At 34.9% G+C, this 16,957-nt stretch overlaps 2 protein-coding genes across 3 annotated transcripts; one reads left to right on the top strand and one right to left on the bottom strand.

Moving 5' to 3' along the window:
• The first annotated feature begins 1,044 nt into the window (after nt 1–1,044).
• LOC140879445 (uncharacterized) lies at nt 1,045–8,463 on the top strand. 2 transcript variants are annotated; one of them, XM_073283138.1, is made up of 13 exons: nt 1,045–1,160; nt 1,827–2,254; nt 2,396–2,642; nt 3,619–3,731; nt 3,875–3,954; nt 4,683–4,824; nt 4,932–5,012; nt 6,283–6,387; nt 6,499–6,681; nt 7,125–7,217; nt 7,693–7,832; nt 7,928–7,994; nt 8,137–8,463. In XM_073283138.1, exons 2-13 carry the CDS (start codon nt 1,862–1,864, stop codon nt 8,251–8,253), a joined length of 1,761 nt encoding a protein of 586 aa, XP_073139239.1. In that variant the 5' UTR covers nt 1,045–1,160; nt 1,827–1,861; the 3' UTR covers nt 8,254–8,463. The 2 variants fall into 2 exon arrangements, with proteins under 2 accessions (XP_073139239.1, XP_073139240.1); XM_073283139.1 differs by lacking the exon at nt 1,045–1,160 and adding an exon at nt 1,169–1,192.
• A 2,452-nt stretch (nt 8,464–10,915) lies between these two features.
• Nucleotides 10,916–12,269, bottom strand: LOC140879133 (protein PLANT CADMIUM RESISTANCE 11-like). Its single transcript, XM_073282793.1, has 4 exons — nt 12,098–12,269; nt 11,824–11,895; nt 11,388–11,600; nt 10,916–10,992 (listed from the first exon to the last, which is right to left on the bottom strand). Exons 1-4 carry the CDS (start codon nt 12,267–12,269, stop codon nt 10,916–10,918), a joined length of 534 nt encoding a protein of 177 aa, XP_073138894.1.
• Between the last annotated feature and the right edge of the window lie 4,688 nt (nt 12,270–16,957).

The raw sequence follows: 16,957 nt of genomic DNA, 5'->3' as shown, positions 1-16,957 counted from the left end.
GGATAATGCCTGTAAAGATAGGTTGAAATGAACCTGATATAACCAATGCAAAAACATTATTTTTTTCAAATATATAAACGTATTTATTTGCTATTTTTTTCAAATTTTTTATTCCGGTATGCGTAAATATTGAATATCTATACAATCTATACATCTATACAATATTATAAAGATTGAGCACTACATACTAACTGCTTTGGTTAGTTAATGACACACCAAATTTTTTTTTATCATCTTTGCCCCTCATAATATATCTTCTTTCAAATTTTTAAAATTTAAAATTAGGCTATGAGAAAAACAGTTTTTAAAATTCCAATTGTGGGAGAATTATGTGAAATTTTTTCTTGAAATAAACACGTCTTACACACACAACGTGTGTGCAACATACGCTAGTATTAATTAATACGGATAAATATTTCCTTTTATAATAATTTATAATTTATTATTTTTGGACAGAACTTATTATTTTTAGCAAAAATTATGTATATATATATATATATATATATATATATATATATATAGAATATAGATAGTATACTGATAATCACACAATTATAATTATAATGAAAAAAGATCACCTTCATCCGATGATCGCGTTGCAAGATGATACAAAATGGTCGAAAATAAATTTTTAAAATTGATAAAAAATTACTATAAAAAAATCAAAAGACCGTCTTCATCTTTTCTTTTTAAATGTGATAAATAATGATTTATTTATTTAATCTATTTTAAAATATATTATACTCTTTTTTTTCTTTAAATAATATATTATACTCTTATTCAATCAAATGTGATAAAAAAGTGATATGTTTAAATTTTTTTAATAAAATTTTTTATACTAAATATTTTTTTTCTTTAAATAATATATTATACTCTTATTCAATCAAATGTGATAAAAAAGTGATATATTTAAATTATTTTAATAAAATTTTTTTTATACTAAATCTATTAGTTATTATTAAATTATTAAAAATGTATTCAAAAAATAAAATGTATTATTAATTAATATAAAATAAATTAATTTAGAATAGCGATTTTTTTTACGAAAGATTAGAATAGCGATTTTAGTGATACTGTTTCAGCGATCGAGACTCTCTCTTCTCCTCTCTCTCAAAAAGCCTTCGAATCTGAGAAGAGCCGTCTGGGAACCATTATTCCTGGTAAATCTTCGCCTGCCGTTGTGTATTTCTTTGTAATTATGCTTGTGAAATTGATGTATTTTACGTATATACGCTCGCAAATTCTTTGTTCTTTTTAAATATTTTCCTGGATTTTTGTTTCTGTTGCCAGATCTTAAGAGTTTTGCATTTGATTTGATTTTCGTTACTCTTAAATGTTTTGATGTTGTGTAAAAATTAGGTTATGCGAGTTGGTGATATTTTCCAGCTATCATTTCTTTGTCATCGTAATTGTCATTTCTGTTTTGGGATAAAAGTTTGAGATCCGGGAGTTTTCGTTAAAGAAGTGAGGGGGAAGAAAATTTACCGTTGTATTGATCTTCGATATTGCAGACTCTTTTGTTATGGAATTTGGCAGTTGAAAGCGGCGAGTTACTTCTGTTAGGGTTTTCGATTTGGGTGTGAATTCTTAGTTCTGATAGGATTTTCAGGGTTTGGGAGCTAGAGTGATTCTTATATTCCGATTTCAGGATTTGGGGGTGAATTTCGTGAGATTTCATGTATTATTTCAAATATCTAGAAATATCACGATACCAAGTTTTGGGCAGTCTAGTTCTGTGATTATGGTTTTGTTCTTTGCATAATTCTGGAATCATATCATAATACCTAAATGGCTAAATCTTCCTTCTTTTTCATTTTCTTTTTCAGTTTTGTGGTGAATCTTATAGCTCCAGGAAAACGCAATGTCGGCTGTGGATGAGCCATTGTATCCAATAGCGGTATTAATAGATGAGTTAAAGAATGACGACATTCAACTACGATTGAACTCTATCCGTAGACTTTCCACAATTGCACGTGCACTTGGGGAGGAGAGGACTCGGAAAGAGTTGATTCCATTTTTAAGTGAGAACAATGACGACGATGACGAGGTATTGCTTGCTATGGCAGAGGAATTGGGTGTATTTATCCCTTATGTTGGAGGGGTGGAGCATGCACATGTGTTGCTTCCTCCTCTGGAAACACTTTGCACCGTGGAGGAGACCTGTGTGCGGGAAAAAGCCGTGGAGTCATTGTGCAGAATTGGTTCACAGATGAGGGAAAGTGATTTGGTTGACTGGTTTATTCCTCTCGTGAAGGTCAATTATAACTCAGTGTTTTTCGTATGATTTTTAGTTCTATTCTGTTAAGTGTTATAGGTAGAAAGTACTGATACAATTTAAATTAATATTTCTTTGCAAAAAATATTTGCTTGAACTTGATTTAATTATGAACTACAGAGGCTGGCAGCTGGTGAGTGGTTTACCGCTCGGGTTTCAGCTTGTGGGTTATTTCACATTGCTTACCCAAGTGCCCCAGATATGCTAAAGACAGAGTTAAGATCAATATACAGTCAATTGTGTCAAGATGATATGCCAATGGTGAGAAGGGCTGCTGCAACAAACCTGGGAAAATTTGCTGCCACTGTGGAACCTGCTCATCTCAAGACAGACATTATGTCAATGTTTGATGATCTTACACAAGATGGTAAACAAACTTTGAGTTATTGACTTATTGTATTTAACCTAATCAGTCATTTTATTAACTTTGTTAGAATGATTGATAATGTATCTAGATGGTATCAAGTATATATCAGTAAGTATCAATTTTTTTTTAGTTATTTGAGTACACTCACTACAAATTGTTGGGATAGTTTCCAAATCTAAATAATTTTTCTAGGGGAAGCATCGAGTGTTGCTGCAATATTATTAGTTGAGGCTAAAGTAAATGGTTTCCACCTTTGTCAGTTGATTAAATGTATTTATTAGGTTACTGAAAATAACCACTGGGTTTCATTGCCTTGAAATTGAAAAAAATAAAGGTTTGTTGACGAGTTGGAACGTGTTCATTTATCCAGAACTGGATATTCACTTGTAACCTTATTAATTAAATATTTAATTCCTTTCACAGCATTATTTAAACCATTAACTCTCTTGAACTTGCCTCTAGTTCGAAACAAAAGTTGATATTGTACAGTGAGATTTTAAATAAAACTCTATTGCCTTTTAACTTGGTATAAGCATAACATGGTAGCATACATGGCTTTTGCTTGCAGACAGATTACTTGAACCATGCAAAAATTTTGTAGTAGGATAAGATAAGGAGTAGTTGGAATCTCTATTTAAAGCTAGACAGAATGAAGTGCATCATTCATGCTAAAGAATAATGGAATCATACTCAAGAAAATTGAATGTGGTCTTGTGTGTGGAATGTGATTGAAGGAGTCAATAATCAGAAATGTTTGAGGGTATTCAAATCATCTAACGCTCAGATATCTTCAAAATGGTTTTTCGTATTGTCATGCCCTGTAATCAAGAGTGCTTTAAGTGTATTAGACTATTAGTCGGATTGAACAATGAGAATGAGAAGCATCGATTTACACGATGTGGAATACATAATATCATAAGTATTTCTGGCTGCAAACAAGTTTTAACATTCATGATTCGTCATATCCTCTTTTCAGATCAAGATTCTGTTCGGTTACTAGCCGTGGAGAGCTGTGCTGCTCTTGGAAAATTGTTGGAGCCTCAAGATTGTGTTGCACATATTCTCCCCGTAATTGTAAACTTCTCGCAGGTACAATTTTACTGTTTGTGATTATCAGTGCCAAACATGTTTAATGTCTTACTGTTCTGACGTCTGTAATTGTTGTGCTTTTGATTATTTTTTTGGGTATTGCGGACAATCCTCCATTTTAACATTCTTGAAAATTGTATCAGGATAAGTCTTGGCGTGTTCGCTACATGGTTGCCAACCAGTTGTATGAGCTTTGCGAAGCTGTTGGACCTGAACCTACCAGGTTATTATTTTTTTATTTCATTTTTCGTGATGCATTCTTGGTTCTCTGTATGGCCTGATGCTTATACAAATTTCTTGTTTAACATTTAATTTGTTTACAAGGTAATCACATGGCATGTGGAAAGTAGATTATCAGTTATATACTTATATAATTATTTGTTCTTTCTTCCTTATGTGTGTATTTGAGGCCCTATATGTTTTTATCAACATGTAATAACAAGCGTAAGATTATTGCTATTATTTGATTAAGAGTACTCTTTTGCTCCGCTGATCCTATTTATTATTTTTATCCATGTGTTATCACGACGTGCTTTCGTTTTATGCCTGTAAGATATCGAAATTTTGGCGATTCAGTGATTTTCGAGTTTCTTTCCATGTATTTTAATTGAAAATTTCCTTGGGATTACTTTCAAATTTAAGAGTCGTGTTTTCCTTGTGATGACGATGGTATCTTAACTGATCATATTTAGCTACAACAAAGTTGCAGAATGACAGATGCCAATGATAAAATTTTTGTTAATGTGGGCACTGTTATCACAGTCATATATGTTCCTATGTCCCTTTTAATTGTTTATGGGGTGTCTAGTCGAATTTTAGTTCCTCGTTTGAGAACTATCCACTCCCAACTTTAACTGAATATGTTAATTTTTGCTGTGATTTACCTTTTTTAATTGCTAATTTTTCTCATAATAAAATAAAATGATGCATTATACTGTTATTATGTCTCAGGACGGATTTGGTTCCTGCTTATGTTCGCCTACTTCGAGATAATGAAGCGGAAGTGCGTATAGCAGCTGCTGGAAAAGTCACCAAATTCTGTCGGATTCTTAACCCTGAACTCGCTATTCAGCATATCCTTCCCTGTGTGAAGGTAGTAGCCAGATGTATTTTTTTTATGATAGTTGGTGAATTTATGGTTCATGTAATTGCTTTCTTTCCCTTCCCTTACTGTCTAATAAAAGGAGGTGTTGCTTGCAGGAATTGTCATCTGATTCCTCACAACACGTGAGATCTGCTTTGGCATCTGTCATAATGGGAATGGCTCCTGTATTGGGAAAGGTAAACGTGAATTGCAACTTAAAGTTGCTGAAAGACACTGTTGATCCAAATTCTTGTTTCACGATGAACTGCTAATTCATTCTGCTCCATTGTAGTTTAAATAATGTTGTTGGTGCCTTACTGTCTTATGTTATTTGAACGCATTTGCGTTGCAACTAAACACTTTAACAGCACAAGGGAACAATTCTACAATTAATCGATATCATAGGCGCTAGAAAATGAAATTTATATTTAGGAATATGGAATATGGAATATGGGATATGGGATATGAGATATAAAAGTAGTTTCCCAGAGAAGTAATCATCTGTATGAAGGATAAATATCCCTCATCCAGGCAATGCTGGTAACGAAACTCTCAAAGAATATCTGAATCTTCATCTTCCCCCTCTGCTCCTATTTTATCCTCTCCTTTCCTCTTACACTTGAACTGTAGTAACCATGGACCCTGATTTGGGCCTTGACCCATTTCTTGTTAAATATCTAGGCCCACCATTATTTGGGTCCCCAACACCATGCATGTGTTCAGAGATGGAATGACAATCTCTTTTTGCTTCATAATACCCACATGATTGGCTACGCTGAACATTAAATTGTTTTATGCATATGCTACCATGTCCACCTGCTTGTTGCCGTATACTTAGTTTTTGCTGTCAATCAATCTTAGTTCCAGTTCAACAATATACAATTTCTATCCATGGATAGCTCTAATCTTGAGATGGCAACACCTTGTCATTTGACCTGGAGAACGTATACATTTTCTTTATGCACGCGAAATCTATGTCATGGTTGGTGAGCCAGAGTCAGCAGTGGCTTGCCTGAATTTAGAGTCAAGATGTCTCTATTGTCCAATCCTGGAGGTTGGAATCATGCGCAGATTGATCTTGGTTTTTGTGAAGGGGAAGTAGGGTCTTTTTAGGATTCAATGCGAATTTAGCTTTGCAATGTCTTTGGGAAATAAAAATTCCCTGTTTCGTAGACACGTATGCATTTTAGCCCTGTTTGGATCCTATAAATATTGGTTCAGTCACCAGTATAGTTTTTGTATGGGTATGGATGTGAGGTGGTATTTTCTCTCCTTTCTAAACTCACCTTATATAATTTGTGTTGTAGAAGTTTCAACTGATTGGTGATTCCTTGTTGATTTCATGGTTTTTTAATATAGTATTTATACTTTCGTGGAGCCTCATTTCTTAAGTAAAGAACTAATTAGAAATGCAGACAATTACAGTGGCTTTTAAAGATTGAAAGCTTGGTTTTGTTGATAATGCAGGATGCAACCATTGAACAACTTCTTCCTATTTTTCTTTCTTTATTGAAAGATGAATTTCCTGATGTTCGCCTCAATATCATTAGCAAGCTAGATCAAGTCAATCAGGTGTGTAACATTCCTTCAAATTGTTTCTTTTGTGAAGGAACTTCTTCACCTGTATGGCTTTTTCAAAATATTGATAAATTATTCCTGTTTCTGGAATCTGGATGCATGCAGGTTATTGGGATTGATTTGCTCTCTCAATCTTTGTTACCAGCTATTGTCGAGCTGGCAGAGGATAGACATTGGAGGGTTCGGCTTGCCATCATAGAATATATACCGCTATTGGCTAGTCAATTGGGTGTTGGATTTTTTGATGATAAATTGGGTGCCCTTTGCATGCAGTGGTTACAGGACAAGGTTGGTGTTCTTTTCTTAGGATTATGCTCAGCTAATGTGTATACTTATTTTACAATTGATAGTTTTTTCTCGTTGTCCAATCTACATGGGAACTTTGAAAGAACAATGCGTCGATGCCATGTCTGTTATTAAGTTTGAAAAGGGAGGTCAAATTTGATGTTATTCATGATGAGACTTTCAAGAGATATACGTAGATTCAACCTTCATTTAATTATTTCCTCTTTGTTGCTTCGTTCCCTAAATGACTTTTGCTTCTCTATTTTGATTAATGATATTTCATGTAAGTTGGCCGTTTTTTTTCCTTTCGAATAAGCCTTTTTTCTTTTATTTTCTTTCCCTAAACAGGGCATTTTTTTAACCTTTGTCATGGACTAATGCACGTCAATGTGTAAAACCATTGAAATGGACAACCGTTGATGTCTTATTTTTTGTTTTTTATAAAGGTTCACTCAATTAGAGATGCTGCTGCTAATAATCTGAAACGACTTGCTGAAGAATTTGGTCCAGAGTGGGCAATGCAGCATATAGTACCACAGGTTTGTTGATGATTGTCAGTTATCGTGTTATTTTTCTTTCTGCTTCCAATGAAGTTGCTAGCTTGTCTTTCAATAAACTTTTTTGCATTTACGACTGATTAAATTCTCGTTGTAGCTCATATATGAAGCCAAAGGGGATGTTTATCTTTCAAGTTTTAGTCTCTTATGTCATGCACAAGTTTTTCAAATCCTAGAGTAAAATTAACGAGTTGATGTCTGCTTTTGTTAACCTAGAGAGTATAGAAAGGAGAGAGTCATAGTGAACTCATGCCTATCAAGGCAAGAGGAGCATTTGTGAGCATATTAAGGCGTATGACTAGATGAGGAATGGCTCGAGTTAGTCATGGATAACATTGTGATGTTATCTTCATTGAGGCAAATTGTTCAAGCATTAAAATTAAAATTTTTGCCATTTTGGCCACTGTTTTAAAATATAACATGAATATGCGTTCATAGCCTTGTCGTTTCCATGCAGGTGTTGGACATGATTAGCAACCCACACTACCTGTATCGAATGACCATTCTTCGTGCAGTTTCATTGCTTGCACCTGTTATGGGCTCTGAGATAACATGTTCCAAACTGTTGCCTGTCATTGTTACCGCATCAAAAGACAAGTAACCCCAGTTTCCAAAATTATCTGTGAATATGGTTGTGTAATAATTAGCCTCTCTGCATATAGTCAACTATATGAGTTATTTGTATTTTGCAGAGTACCGAACATAAAATTTAACGTGGCTAAAGTTTTGCAATCCATGATCCCCATCGTCGATCAATCGGTAAGTTAACTATCTGTTTCTTTTACTTGCATGCATATGCACCTGGTGAAACGTGAAATTGAATCGATAGTATCTCGTTTTTTCCTGTGTTCTTTCTGTTCATCCCTCACTCATGTCTTTGAAACATGATCTACTTTCCAAGGTGGTGGAGAAAACCATACGCCCTTGCTTGGTAGATCTTGCTGAGGACCCAGACGTTGATGTCCGTTTCTTTGCCAATCAAGCTCTTCAATCGATCGACCATATGATGTCGAGCTAGAAACAAGTTCACGCCCGACAAAATGTTATTTCTGGTGTCTATTTTTATGCATGTCTCCCGTTATTATTGTAGTGCCTCTTGAATAATCATAAATTTGAGCAGGCGATCGAATTTTACTTGTTTACTATTATCTCAGAAATTCCGTTTTGTTTGTATTGTATTTTCTCCGAACCAACTCTTGCTAATGTTGTAGTTGATCTTTTCTGTTTAGCTGTGATACCCACCTCCTCGAGTTTGAAATCTTATTTTGAAGGTTTGATGCACTGGAAACTTGCAAAGCATTTTTGAAGGATTGTGAAAAGATATTAGTAATAAGAGTTGGACTTCTATCCGTGTGAATAATTGACATGATCCATATTTACAATGAAATAATATTTTTGACATAAAAAGCAAAACAAAATGTGATTTTAAGGGTTAATTTTGTGAGAAATTTTTTTTTTTTGATTACTTGTGAAAAAAATATTGTTTTATATATCAAAACTATAATTTTTTTATTATAAATATGTTTGGTTTGAAATAAGAGATTTGTTTTATAAAATTTATTTGTAAGATTATCTCTAAGAATTTTTTGTAAATAAACAAACAATACATATAATAGGATCGTAAAAGATGATGTGTGAGCACCTAATCTTGAACATATTTGGGAACAAAATGTAATGCTATTGACCTTGAAAATGAAGGTTGCGGTATATGAGGGATAATAGCACTCGAAGTTCTCGTGAAAATTTTAATTATCACAATTTGTTTTTAGCACTTGGACTTCTCGTGAAAATTTTAATTATCACAATTATTTTTTTTAAAAAATTTAATAGACTAATATGTCATTGACTTTTTAAAAATTTTGCTTACAACAATCATCCTACTCATGTTGTAGTTGCATGAGAAGTGATGCAAGTATTTATGAAATTTTGATGTTTTTTTATTGACGTGAGATCCCGCAGTGGGCTACTTTATAGTTCGCACCGGGTAAAATCTCGGACTAACGCAATAGCCTGTAAACTATCCTAGTCAGGTAAATCGCATTAGACAAGCACTGTGCGACAAGCTAGTCCAAGAAGATATTGGCAGGAAGAACCAGACTCTTGACCTCTAGCCAAATGCTCACCTACTCTATCAACTTGAACACTCCTTAGGGAAGACATTTTGATGTTTTTTTCCACAAGAATTGACCCAATTGCCATTTTTTGAGAATAAATTATTCTTTTTCTTCTTTAGACTATTTTTGGATGCATTTTTTTCAAAATTATATACCCTTAATTCTCATTGATCTTCATTTTTTTAAAAAAAATAAAATTATATTTGGACACTTGCGATACACAATTCCAGAGATCAATAGTGGTGACAACTTTGATAGTATCACTTTGTATCAAAATTTAATATTTCTTAATATTATGCAATACAACTCTAAAATAATATACATATTTGTCCAAATGTCTAATACATTATTTAAAATAAAATAGAAATACTTTTTTCGAGAGTATAAAATACAAATATAAGTACATCATATATAAAATAAAGGCATGTTAAAACTGGGATATATCAATATGTATATTGTCTCAATATTTAATTTTTGTATTATAAATCGATAATGTTATCCTTTAATCGATTAATTTTATATTAGTAAATTCATTAATAATTTCAAGTTCTAAATTAATTATCTAAACATTAATTATTTAAAAAATTATTGTTAAATATATATAAAAATTTAAGCAGATATTAATTATTAGCTCTATTTTCATCTTAATTTTTATTGTATTTTCAACTTTTCAAAACAAGTTATACTTTGTTTTGACATTCTTAATTTTGTATCTCATAATTTTAAATTTTAAGTTAAAAAATTAATTTTCTAATTAATCATAATATCTTATTAAAGAGATATATCCACTCAATAAATTGTTATTTTAAAGTAATATTATTTATCACAGTTAACATATTTGTATAATAATAATATTTTTTAAAAATAAAAAATAAATATTTATTCGCATGTACTTCACAAATCCTCCCCCATTTTTTTAAAAAATATTTTGACAGCTTTTGTTTTCCTTGTATTAAAAATTTGGTCCACATTTTGTAATTTGTTTCCCAGATACATGACTTTGATTGGTGAGAAAAAGAAAAGAGTGATGATTTATTCTGAAAAATGAGGGCATTAGATTCAAATCACATGCAAAAAACACTAAAATACAATAAATATCTACACTTGAGCGCCCGCTTCACATGGGTCGCAGGGGACGTATTCTGAGCAAAATTTTTAAAATATCAAAGATATATCAGTTTATTAAATTTTTATACAAAATTCTATAACAATTAAGATTTTTACAAGAAGATCATGATGGAGTTGCGACGCTGCTGGATTATTGAGGATATTCAAGGTTGTCAGACCTCAATATCTCAAAGTTTTTCCACACGACAAATTGTATCGCGCGCACTTTCAATCGCTAGTCTCAAAGGTTTTTCTCAAAAAATAAAAAAAATAAATAAATGGAGTCCAAGGTAAAATAAATAATTAAATAACGAAACATATACAAATTTTTTTTTTGAAAATTCATATACAATTTTTTTACTTGAAAGGAAACTAGGAAGTACATTTTAAAGTCATAAAATAAAAACGAATGAATCAATTTTTTTAAAAAAAGACAAATGGTACGACTTGGTCTCCAGTCTATCGCTTTATTGTGTTCTGAATGGGCGGAGGCATTGTATCCTTTCGTTTCTGCCTCTCCACGTTCGCATGCCAACCTACATTTTTCTTTTCACATTAATTAATTAATAATTATATTATATACTTCCAAAAATAAATAACGTGACAAACTCTGAAAAGCGTTTCACACAAATTTTTATATTTTTATATAAAATAGAAATAAGAAAAAAAAAAAGAAGTTAATCTCGATTTTGAATGAAACGAGGATAAATTAAAATATGCCAGTAGAAACATATAAAATTATAATTCCCTATAATTATTTCTGTTAAAACTACCCATTCCATTATCAACCCATTACTGCATATATATATATATATCAATCTAGGCCTAGATAGATACTTCTTGCCTAGCCTTCCAATTAACTCTATTTTCACTATAAATATCGACCCTAAATTATTCAAATCGAAATCGAGAAAACTTATATATATTATACCTATAGACAAGTCGAGTCCCTGATTTTGGAGCTGTCGATATTCTTGGCATAAAGCGCACATCTCGCAGCACATATGAACGCAGCAATCTGCGCAAGGGCTCTCTTCCAAGAAATATTGCCCCCTCAGTTTGGCTCGATAGAAGCACGAATACAAGCAAGAACACCCGCACACACACAGTATCAACGAGTACAACGCCCCGCTCACCCCACAAGCTGGATTAATACAATTATAGATCAACGAAAAATCGCGTACGTATAAAATCATCTTCAAATTCTGAAGTTTAACATATATAATTTCTAAATTTTCTACGCAAAACTCGTTAGTAATACAAAATATTCAACACAAATAACTTATAATTTATACGCTTACATGCATGCAATACCTGCATAAAATGACTAATATAAATAAACATTTATAAGTATGGGGAATTATTACATGTGGATCCTCTGTCGACAACTTCAGCAATCCGACCAAATGTTATGCAAGGGCACCAACATGTTAAGCAACCTGCATCCATACATATCATAAATTAGATGGAGTCATATAATTAAATCAAGTAGCAAATAAATTTTTCTCATGAAAATAAAAAATTTCAAAAAAATTATATATATAACATAAAATTCCCTCATGTTCTCAATCATGATTCAGTATTATGATCAGCATTTTCTTACTTATTGTATTAAAATTGATGAAGAATAATAATACTCACAAGTGCTAATATCTTCGCAGCAATCGCAGAGGCCGGTCGACCAAGGAACAGGAAAACGAGGGGCGGAGATAGCGTTGGCCAGAGCCACCGATGGAACAATATGGTTCGCGGGAAGGCCAGCGGCTGGTGTCGCGGCTAATAGAGGTTCCGGTGGCAGCGCAACCTCATCCATTTTGTTTTTTGTTTTTTTCAATGTTGAAGAATTAATAAACGGTTGTGGAAGTTAAACTACGTAAAGAAACATGATAAATTTATTTCTTCGTGAATTGTTGCGGCTTTTGGCAACCGTTATTTCCCGCATGCCAAGTTTATTTATTTACTTATTTTAATTTAATTAATATAACTTATTTTTTTGCTGTACATTTCTCCCTCTTTATAACTCGTGAGATTCACATATTCAGGGGTTTAGTACATGCCGTCTGCAGGGCATTACCCTGTGGGTGATGTGTAATCCCATGATTGGTCAAAATTAGTGAGTCCCACGTGTGACCCACTGATTTTAACCAATTATGCGCCGCCACGTCACCCGCAGGGCACTACCCTGCGGGTAGCATCTACTCAACCCATATTCAGATCAAATCTTGTTTATAATTTTTTTTCAAAAAAAATAAGTTTATGATGTAATGATTCATTTAATTAAACTAATGGGTGTTTAATGTTTTTTTTCCTAAATTACCCAGTTCTAATAATTGATAAACTGTTAGAATTTTAATTTAAAAACTACTAGATCGATTACACCCAAAATGAATCATAAATGGATATATCAAATAGTTTTTTAAATTACAATTACTAATTTCATAATTTTCGATTTTCATATTGTTGGAAATATTGAATGAAAAAAGGGTTGATGATGGAGTTGGCAAGTTTTAAAAAAAAAAAATTTCGTGTTCGAGCGCAACTTCTTGCACTCGAGCGCACCTGGAAAATGGCCAGGCAATAGCCAACAGAAATTTGCACGCTCGAGCACGGTTTTATGCTCTCGAGCGCGCCTGGCAAGTGCCCACGCAGTGGCCACACGAAAATTATAAGCGCTCTCCAGCGCAAATTTTTACGCTCGAGTGCTGTCTGACGTTTCCAAAAAGGTATGTGTAGTGACTCGCGCCGTGATCACATACTAATCAGAGACTTAAGCATGCAATTAAACATTAAATAATCTTAATTAAAGTAAATGCAAAACTTAAAATAAGACAAATACCAGGTAAGCATAACTTAGTGGTCAATCCTATTATCCGACCTTGGTCATCACCTAACCTCCCTGCCCACAGGAATACTACCTACAACTGCCCCATTGAATGGGGTATCCAGACAACAGAAATAAACCGGAAGTGAGCTTAACATGCTCAGTATGAGAGTATGAGTATACGATATTATACGTGCATTTATGCAAGTGAACTGAGTACAAAAAACTCAAATCAAGAAACAAGTTCATAGACCGGGCCCAGGGTATATAGCACGTTGCGCCGTCGCATCAGAAGGTGGCTCATATACCCAATGGATAATGGTGACCTGATACTAGTACAATTGTCCAACCATCACGGTGATCTGACGCAATACTTGCGTATCCAACCATCCACATACTCATAGGGTGAGCGCCCTACTACAGGATTCTTCTAAGAAAAATGATCAATATGCTCATGTATGCAACATATAGTCATGACATGCTGTACATAAAGACATATAAACATGCAATCAATGAATACATGCAAACACATAATACACGCATACTCAATCTGGATATCTCGAATAATACTTCCATACCTTAGTAAGGCAAATCCTAGAAGCTCTTATTTAGGTCCAAGCCTACCATGTGACACTACAATACATAATTACCATGTATTATCTAGCATGCCAAACATCACCTATTAAGCTCTAAAAGCCTTAATTAAACTATAGCCTACTATCTATTTACTATAGGGAACTAGAGTCATACCTTCGTCCATCGTTAGTCCGCTGATATTATCGCATGCCCCAGAGCCTGGACATAGCCTAGCTACGACCTCTGAACACCTCGCCAGAGCTCCGTCGTCCGGTCGCTACTACGGACACTGTCCGCTATAAAAACTACTACCTAATCCAACTCTTAAAATAAGAGTATACAAAAGGCCCTAAAATAGAGCCATATGGGCGAAGGAGGATTTTGAACGGCTGAAAATGAGCAAATCTCGCCTCTATTTATAGGCGGAGAACAGACGCAATGTTCTGGAGATCGGACGCAAAATTTTGCACTGTTCAGCCACGTGTCATGATCTCGTTGACATCTGTCCAGCCAACAGAACGGAAGCAACGTTCTCCAGATCGGAAGCAACATTCTTGCACCATCCAACCATGTGTCATGATCTCGTTGACACATGTCCAGCCAGTAGAACAGAAGCAATGTTCTGGTTCGGACGTAACGTTCTGGTTAGGTCCTTCCGAACTCGTTTGGCTATTTCTGGAATGTCTGAAACCTTCGATGTAGTGACCCTGCATTGAATCACCTACTAAATAAAAACTATAGTATGCATTAATCTTAATTAAAAACATAAGAACTTAACAGAGTAAAACATGCGGAAACATAACTCATATCTGGTTCTGAAAGCAGTCGTAGAAATATCTGAGTCTCGTACTTGCATCTGATGGTATCCTGATCTCAGATCTATCTTCGAATAAACAGAAGTACCCTATAATTGATCAAACAGATCATCAATTTGTGGCAAAGGATACTTATTTTTAATGGTGACACGATTCAACTGTCTGTAATCAATACATAATCACATCAACCCATCTTTCATCTTGAAGAATAGAACATGTGCTCTCCATGGAAAAATACTCGGACGTATTTATCTCTTATCAAGTAAATCCAGTAACTGCTTCCTCAATTCCCTCATCTCTGACGGAGCCAGACGATAAGGTGCTCGTGATTAGGCGTTGTTTCTGGTACTAAATCAATACCAAATTCAACCTCTCGGACCGAAGGAAACTAGAAATCTCATCAGGGAATACATCAGGAAATTCGCTGACCACAGGTAACTGATCAATACCTTGACTACTCGTGGACATATTATAACGACCCACGTCCTTCCACCGCATCCCTCCCCAGCCCGTAGCATGGGCTCGGACCGCATGGTTTGACGGACATCGCACTCATGACCTCCCCACTCCTGGCAGTGGGTTTTTTCCCTCCCCAGGGATAGAACCTTTCACCTTCAGGCTTAAGTACAAGTTCTTATCATCCCTGGTACCAATTGAGCTAGCCCTTCCAAGGGATAGAACCTTGCACCTCCAGGCTTAAGTACAAGTTCTTATCATCCCTGGTACCAATTTAGTTAGCTAAAACCCACTGCCAGGAGTGGAGAGGTCATGAGTGCGATGCCCGTCAAACCATTCGGTCCGAGCCCATGCTACGGGCTGGGGAGGGATATGGTGGAAGGACGTGGGTCGTTACATAAAAGGGCACCCTTTTATGTAACGACCCACGACCTTCCACCGCATCCCTCCCCAGCCCGTAGCATGGGTTCGGACCGCATGGTTCGACGAGCATCGCACTCGTGACCTCCCCAGGTATAGAACCTTACGCCTCCAGGCTTAGGTACAAGTTCTTATTGGTACCAGGGATGATAAGAACTTGTACTTAAGCCTGGAGGTGCAAGGTTCTATCTCTGGGGAGGGCAAAAACCCATTACCAGGAATGGGGAGGTCATGAGTGCGATGCTCGTCGAACCATGCAGTTCGAGCCCATGCTACGGGCTGGGGAGGGATGCGCTGGAAGGATGTGGGTTATTACACATATCAACTGCATATATGAGATAGCTCTCCCCACCTGACTCTAAGAGATGACATCCCTTCAAAGCCGATACAAGTGGCATTGGAGGTCGTGCCCCCTCACCATAAAAGTACCAGCTATCACCCTCATCCGGATGAAACTGTACTAGACGCTGATAACAATCCACAATAACGTGATACAAAGTCAGCATGTTTATTCCCAAAATACAATCAAAATCTTCCATTGCTAAAATCATCAGATTAGCAGACAACACATGACCTTCAAACTCCATAAAGCAACCCTTACAAAGTTTTTTTAACCACAGAAGAAAATGAAGTTGCAATTGCGCTTCAACGTTAGCGTTACTGATGCTTAGGGAACTCCATATCAGATGGTTCTGGTACATGTTCTAGTCAATATAATTCATTTAAATCCATTTAATATTTAGTCAAGCACAAGTGTACAAGAATGTATATTCTCGTCTCGGCATAGTTTAATAGAACATACGTAGCAACAACATGAAATTCATCGTTATGAAGGTTTTTTGATTTAGAATCACCAATAGGTCTGCCATACATTTGGAACATCAAAAGATTTTCCGAAACTCCCTCATTCGCTTCATGTAACGGTTTTCTTGGTGTCTTTCTTTATCTTATTTTAATCGAATTGCTGAAGTAATGCTGATAGAAAATGAAAGCTTCTTTCACCAGATAAGCATTGCAAATGGATCCTTCTACGCGGGCTTTGTTACGAACAGTTTTCTTCAAATTACACAAGTATATTTCAAACGGATACATCCTCATGAACTATTGTGGGGCCTCGGGTTGCTAATCTCGTCTTAGGGCAATATCTTTTCGGGCCTTACAACTGCACTGGCACACAAAATAAGGCTTCGTACGGGAGATGCACACATAGATGTTCCATCGAGTCAAAGAAACTTGATGGGAATGTATTCTCCAACTTGCACAAAATCAGTGGTATTTGTTCATTCAATCTGAGCACATCACTAATTTTGATATTTCTTTCATTTAAGTCCGCGAAGAATAAACCCAACTCTGTCAAAATCTCCCACAAATCTCTTGGAAATAGCTCCCTGAATGCCACATGTACAAGACATT

This window comes from Henckelia pumila, chromosome 2 (genome assembly GCF_033568475.1).
Source record: "Henckelia pumila isolate YLH828 chromosome 2, ASM3356847v2, whole genome shotgun sequence".
Lineage (NCBI taxonomy): Eukaryota > Viridiplantae > Streptophyta > Magnoliopsida > Lamiales > Gesneriaceae > Henckelia > Henckelia pumila.
Note: the sequence above shows the minus strand (reverse complement) of the source record. Positions and strands in the feature narration are given on the sequence as shown.